Source organism: Nyctereutes procyonoides, unplaced genomic scaffold, assembly GCF_905146905.1.
Source record: "Nyctereutes procyonoides isolate TBG_1078 unplaced genomic scaffold, NYPRO_anot_genome, whole genome shotgun sequence".
NCBI lineage: Eukaryota > Metazoa > Chordata > Mammalia > Carnivora > Canidae > Nyctereutes > Nyctereutes procyonoides.
Genome location: NW_026575117.1, coordinates 3,141,560 through 3,148,844, shown reverse-complemented (window position 1 = coordinate 3,148,844; position 7,285 = coordinate 3,141,560). Strand labels below are relative to the sequence as shown.

At 45.0% G+C, this 7,285-nt stretch overlaps 1 protein-coding gene across 1 annotated transcript; it reads right to left on the bottom strand.

Annotated features, from left to right (window-relative positions):
* Nucleotides 1-219: 219 nt before the first annotated feature.
* FCRLA (Fc receptor like A) lies at nucleotides 220-6,750 on the bottom strand. Its single transcript, XM_055333882.1, has 6 exons — nucleotides 6,672-6,750; nucleotides 3,590-3,607; nucleotides 3,194-3,346; nucleotides 2,143-2,409; nucleotides 1,394-1,678; nucleotides 220-518 (listed from the first exon to the last, which is right to left on the bottom strand). Exons 1-6 carry the CDS (start codon nucleotides 6,748-6,750, stop codon nucleotides 220-222), a joined length of 1,101 nt encoding a protein of 366 aa, XP_055189857.1.
* Between the last annotated feature and the right edge of the window lie 535 nt (nucleotides 6,751-7,285).

Sequence of the window (7,285 nt, the reverse complement as noted above, 5' to 3'; positions counted from 1 at the left end):
AGCAGGATTGTTATGTCATGTTATGAGAGAATATGTAATTATAGCTAAATTCTGAGGATCACTTTGTGCAAATGTATTTATACTCACCTATCTCTGTTACTCTAACAAAATACTGGGCAATTTGTAAGACTATTTATGTGTATGTATAGGACAGAAAGAGCAAAAGTAGAAAAAGCTGAATTTATTCAGAGTACTTGAGCAATACTGCAGATGAATTATTTACTCGTATTCAACAGGACCCTTTATGGTCTCAAGCTTCAGGCGGACAGATAGGTCCCTCAGCTCCATGACCAGGTGACCAAGGAGAGCTCTCATATCCTGCATTTGCTTGAGAAGAATGCCCATCTGGTGATACAGATGGGGGTCTGGCACCTGTAGAGGAGAGGAGAAGCCTGGGTTCTTAGAAGGGGTGGACAGTGGAGGCTGAGGTCCAGGGAATGCTGTTGGAGTAGATTCCGGAACAGGTGATTTCTGAGGAACTGGATTCAAGGTGCGGGACGAAGTAGAGCTGGAGGGACCTGCATTATGGGATAAGAGGAACATATAAGACCGAAGTCTGACTCTGGCCCTAGCCTCATACTATGGTCCTAGCCTCATATTCATGGTACATATAAGGGTGAAGCCTAACTCTGGCCCTAACCTGTCTTTCTTGTTTTCTGAAAGTGGCTGTGGGGTCCAATGCCAGCAGAGGTTTAAGGACTCCCTCAAGATCAAAATTTGAATCTGAAGCTTGGCTACCTCAGTTTGAAAATCTTCAGTGATGAGGCTTCATCATTACAGGGCTATAGATATTAGCCAATTCTTCCTCTATAAAGGCAGAACCTAATTCCCTACAGTGTGGAGGTGGTCAGTGGTCCTAGGTCAACCTCTTTACTGTATATGACATTAGTGCAATTCCTCATCTTTGTTCCAGCCTTCAGTGTTTCAAGAACACCTCCACTGGCTCCTTGTATCACCTCCTCTTCAAAATCACCTGCTATTATTTTTCTTATGACATGATCTCAAGCCCCCTCATTAGGGTTACCACCCCCTCTGGATATATTATTTCAGGTCAAGTGCAGCCTTTTTAATTGAGAATTGAATATAAACTCCCGACTACCTCACCTTCATTCTAGATACTATATTCCTGCAGATGTCCAGCGTTCATGTAGGGAGCATAGGGTCTATGGAGCAGCAGCTGTGGAGCCTGCTCAGGTCTTGGTTTGGTGAGGTGTGCACTGTGGTCCGAGGGAGAAGTTCCATAACTGTGCTCTTTTCCATCCCCGGGGACTCTGGTTTATTGTTCCCTCCTCCTCTGTGTCCTAACTTAACCTGTTCATACCAAACCCCAGCTCACAGGTCCAATCCTTTCCCTCACTTTTCACACACGCCAGACAAATCCACACTAACTTACTCTGCACCCGGATCTCCAGCTTGGAGCTCTGTTTCCAAACTTGGTTGTCCTCAGTGGCTGCTTCACACCAGTAGGAACCAGAGTGCGCCTTTGAAGCTGTGGGGATCTGGAATTCCGGGGAGAGGCCCCTGCTGCGCACTGTCCTGCTGTCCTTGTAGAAGGAGAAGAAGAGGCGGGTGGTTGATCTCTGCAGGGGCAGCTTTGTCTGACAGCTCAAGGTCACCGGGTCCCCCTCTCGGGGCTCAGCAGAGGGGGTGGCTCTGAGAAGTGGGGCTGGAAACAGTTCTAGGGGAGAGATAAGTGAGAAAGAAAAGCTCAGCCATCCTACATTCAGGAGGACCCATGCCAGGCAAAGTATCTGGTCGCACTTTCCTCCCCCATTCCCATTAAGAATGAGCAGTCTTAGCAAAGCTGCATTGAAACTTCCAAATCTTCTCTCTCTTTAACTAGGCAATATTAGGAAAGACTCAGAAGTGGGCAAATCTTACAAGAGTCCAGACACCCAATCAGTGAACATTGGGAAGCGTGGATCTGGGGGATGGAGGCGTGGGAAGCACACGGAACTTGGAGAGGACTAGAAGACTTGAGAATGCAATGCTGAGATGCTGCTCCTCCTGAAGCCCAAGCATTTGCCAGCAACCCATCTCTTAGCCTTCAGTGATCTTGTCACCTTTATTGAGAGACAGTCTTGGTCTCTCTGTGTCTCCCCACCTGCCTCTGACAACAACCACACTCCCTCCAGTGCTCACCTTGGATCTTGATAGCCACAGAAGATGCTGTTTCTGGGCTCCCAGGACCAGGGCTCCTCAAGATGCCGCTGCAGTGATAGTGCCCACTGTCAGTCTCTTGCACCACCGCAATGGAGAATTCCCTATTAGGTCCAGGGGGACCCATTGCTGAGCCATCTCGGTAGAAGGTCACTTGGGCCAGTGGCCAGTCTTGCCAGGCCTGGCACCGTAGAGTCAGTGGGTCTCCTTCAAATATAGGGCTGACTGGACCTTGGAGGATCAGCCAGTCTGTGGCCCAAAGCAAGAGTTGAGTGTGACCCACTGCCTCCCTTGGGAGTTCCCCCAGTGCTACTCGCACAGACTGCCCTCTCACCTTTCTCTGAGGGTCCACACAATTCTCGCCCCTGGTTGGGAATTGGAACAACTTCTCTAGGGCCAAAGAGTGAGTGAATTTTTGTAGGGCTTTTTGAGGCTTCCCTGAATATAGGGAAGAAGGTACAGAAATCCCTCTTTATCCACAGTTTTGCTTTCCATGGTCAACTGCAGTCCAGAAGCAAATGATCCCCCTTCTGATGTATCATCAGAAGATCAGTAGTAGCCTAACACTGCCTCGCAGTGCTTCTGTCAGTCCCCTCACTTATTTTATCAGGTAAGCATTTTATCATCTCACATCATCACCAGATAGTTACGTATTAGTACAATAAGGTATTTTGAGGGAGGGAGAGACCACTCACATAACTTTTACCACAGTATATTGTGATAACTATTGTATTATTAGATATTGTTGTTCATCTCTTACTGATCTCTTACTGTGCCTAATTTATATTTTATCATAGGTACATGTGTATAGGGAAAACTTAGTATATTAAGACTTTGGTACAATCTGCAGTTTCAGGCATCCACTGGGGGTTTTGGAACATATCCTTCATGGATAAGGCAGGGCTACCGCATCTCATCCCACAGCCAATTTCCTGGGGGCAACTTTGTGACTGGGCTAGTAGGCTGAAAGAGCAGGTTTGGGAAATGGGAAAAAGAGAAGGTCTGCACTAGTCAGTCCTTCCCGAGACCTCACCGTAAGACACAATCAGATGGAAGGGTTTACTGAAAGTGTAGCCCTTGACCTGGAAGTCAACTTCCCTTGGGCCCATCAAGTCCTCCTGGGTATCGCAGCTGCTGTCCTGGGTGCTGACAGGTCCTTCACATTGCAGTGTCTCAAAAGGGGCGGCTGAGCAGGGCATGGTTTGAGAAGCAGAAAACAAAGCTGTGACTTGAAGGAAGAAGACAGAAAAGTGCCCTCCACCAGGGAATCTCCAGGAGAACCATCCTTTGTAGAGTGAGAAGGGGAGACTCCAAAACCCACATGGGTCTATTGACTTGTAACTTGATCCACTGGCTTTCAGGTGCTCTCAGGGAATGGACCGTGGTTTGGGGAAGAGGGTGGGGAGACAATGGCAGAATGTGAACTCACCAGCATGACATCCAACTGCTGGTGCAGGAAACCAGAGGCCTAAGGCAATGATGACCCCTGAGCAGGCAGGCGTAGGATAAAAGGGGAAGGGAGATGATCAGATTTTAACACTCACTGGGTGTTTAACACGTACCACACACTGCTGGACACTTTTATGCATTATTTTACCTAATCTTGACAAGACTTCTAGGTATGTAATTTCACCCCCAATTTTATAAGTCTTAGAGAAACAGGTTTAGAATAGTTCATTAATTTACCCAAAATTTGAAAAAAAAAAAAGTAAGGAACAGAGCAAGAAAAGAAATTATGTCTGAATCCAAAATCAGTGTTCTTTTTACTTCACTGTTTATAGACTTGATCAACTGCAGGTCTCAGATCTTCCTTGGAGAGTTTCTTCCACATTTTCATTTTCTCAAAATTCCCTTTGTTCTTCATCCATGAATATATTATCTACCAATTAGCTTTCAGTACCTAGCAGTGTCTCCTCCTTCCTTTCTCCTTTCCAGTCTTCATTTTTAGAGCCATCTCTACCTTGATGTCCTCTGTCCCTTGAATTTTCCATGACAACAATAGAGCCCTTCCTATGTCCTTTTCTCTACTCCAAACCTCTGCTCCCAGTCTGTAATGGTAACTATGGAACAATTCTTTCTTTGCTTCCAGGCTAAAACTTAGAGTTAAGGATTTTTCAATGTATCTCCTCAACCTATCACTTAGCTCCATCGCTGACCCAGGCAAGATAATTTCCATTTTTCCCATCTTCATGACTGCTTCTTGTCCCTCAATCCCTCTCCCCTTCTTTTGGCCCCATAGCCATTCACATACCCTCAGTTCTTCACTCCATTCTTTCCCGACCCACTTGCCTTTGTTCCTTTCTATTCCCAAAGCCCCAAAACTCTGTGACTTCCCCAAGCAAGGCCTCTTTCCACTTCCTAATTCTCATTATATCAGTACCAGGTGTTTTCTTTAGATCCTCCCTCAGCTCCCTTCACCACTACTGCTGCTACATTTTTCAGTTCCTCTGCTATTATTCAACTGGACTTAGCTTCCACTCTTTTTTGAAAATGAGCTTGTGAGTTGCCAGGCACTTTCACTCAATTACATGGTAGGTGTTAGTCTCATTTTATGAATAAGAAAATGGAATTAGAGATATAAAAAGTGAATTTTCCAGGTGACATACAGCTAGTTAATAGAAAAGGAGTTCTTGCCATAATACAAGTGCTGTATCTTCACAGTCACCAAGTCCTGTCTCTATGAGTTCAGTAAAATGATTCAACAACATTTTTGCCCAAGGATAATGCAGACGCTAAAGAATTAAACATAAATATGACAAGGTTAAAAAACAAAAACAAAAAAAAGCATTGTCCCTGTCTACAAATAACTCAGTTTAGTGGATGGCGCACCCATATGAGGAGATTATTTCAGCATGAGGAGTAAAATAATAACAAAGATGTATGACAGGCAACCATTGGGGCAGAAAGAAAGGGAAGCTTTCAAAGAAGCTTCCCTGGTGAAGATGCCACCTATATGGAATCTTTAGGGATGCCTAAAAGGTTGTTAGAGGAAATGGGGCCCATGGAGAAAGCTCATTTCAAGCAGAGGTAGCGGTATGAGTGAAGCTTAGAGATAGGTAAGAACCTGGTGTGTGAATGGATAAATACAAGCAGGGTGGGGTTTATTGCAACATAATTTGCAGGGCTCGCAAGGTAAAAGCAGAGGCTGCAGAGGTTAAGTAGAAACCAGGCTATGGTGTGCCTTGTGTGCACCAGCTGCAGAGTGCAGAATCGATTTCAAGGGCACAAGACTGAGACACGGAGGTTAGTTAAGAAATTATCGGACTAGGGGAACCCTGGGTGGCGCAGCGGTTTAGCGCCTGCCTTTGGCCCAGGGCGCAATCCTGGAGACCCGGGATCGAATCCCACGTCAGGCTCCCGGTGCATGGAGCCTGCTTCTCCCTCTGCCTGTGTCTCTGCCTCTCTCTCTGTCTATCATAAATAAATAAATAAATCTTTAAAAAATAAAAAAAAAGAAATTATCGGACTATCCAAAGTCAACAATGATGAGAGCTTTTCCTAGCATACTATTAGTTCTGTCTCAAGGAAGGGACTGTCTCTAAGAACAGTCTAGAAGTTACATTTTGCCAAACTTGCTAATGAATCATATCCAGGGGAGGGAGAGGAAGGAGTCTAGGTTTTCTTCCAAGTTTTTGGCCTGGATGCCTGGGTGGATGCCATGAAGTGAGATCAGACACAGTGAAAGATGAAATTAGAAGATGTAGGGACCAAGGGGACAGATGAATTCAGTTTTGTGCTGAGATACCTGTGAAACTTGCAGATATATGTCTTGTGCAAAGTTGGATCTTCAACTGTGAAGCTAAAAAGCACAATTAAGGTTGGAGATTTGACTTGGAACTCTTAAGTAATAGTTGTAGAGGTAAAAATTATGCAGATACATGAACTCACTAAGGAGATTGGGTAAAGAAAGAAGAGTAAGGAGGCAGGAATAACAACAATAGAAAACACAAGTCTTTAAGGGGAAGATAACAGAAGCCACCAAAGGGACAAAGACAGGTACATAGAGTGCAAGGAGAAAATGGCACAGAAGTCAGGCAAGCAAAGAATGCCAAGAAAGAATAAGTGACCAACACTGCCCAATGCACCAGAGAAATCCAGCAGCAGAAGAACTAAAGGGTGGGTAATGGCATAGTTGATCATTACACCCTGGGCAAAACTGATTCTGTTGGAAGCCAGACTGGGCACGCTGAGGTATGAGTGAGAAGTGGGGAAGTGGACAAAGTAGGTGGTACCAACTACTCTTTCAAGAAATCTGAGAAAAGGAAGGAAAAGAGTTGAGATGGTAGCTAAATGGGGCATCATAGACAAGGGGGCTTTGAGAATGGAAAAGCTTGAAGATTTTTATATTCAGAAAGAGCCATTCAATCCAGCATACCACGTTTTCAAATATCTACCCTTCATTTCCCACCTGAACATTGCTTCTTTGGGCCAAAGTCAGTCCACGTATCTTTCCATTGATCAAAGTCAGGCATATCTCCATTCCCACACCAATGTTCAAATGTATCACTTACCTAGTAGCATCTGGGCTACCCAGAGCACAGTAGGAGAAAAGTAGAGGACCCCAGCCGTGAGGACACTACCCAGCCTCATGGTGACTGTGTTTAGGTCTCCTGCAGCCTCTAACACACTGATTTTCTTCAACATGAAACCTCTCAAATTAGAAAAGAGGAAGTAAATCTAACTGTCTCATCTCCTTGCATCTGGAGCCTATTTTCAACTTTGTGATTGGCTTTCATCATTCATATTTGACTAGATTGGCCCCAGCATCATCTACATCCTTAGGGATGTGGATGAACTAGTAATACTCTCAATTGTTCAAGATCTCCCCCGTAATGCTCAGAGACCTTCCAAAGCACATAATTGTACGATACAGCTTCTGGCCTTCATGACACTCTGGGAAAGGTTAGTGCAACTACCTTTCATTTCACTGGTAAAGCTGCTGGGGACAAGAGGCAGGAATTGCTTGAGGGCAACACAGAAATTCACTGGAAGAGCAGTGATGAGAATTCACATGTCCTGCCTTATCCTGCTCCAAGGCTTCCATGTTTCTAGTGACCAGACTGTCAGAGAGGGAAGCAGGTTGGTAATGGGACCTAATCAGTAATCAGATTAGTCCCTTGTCGGC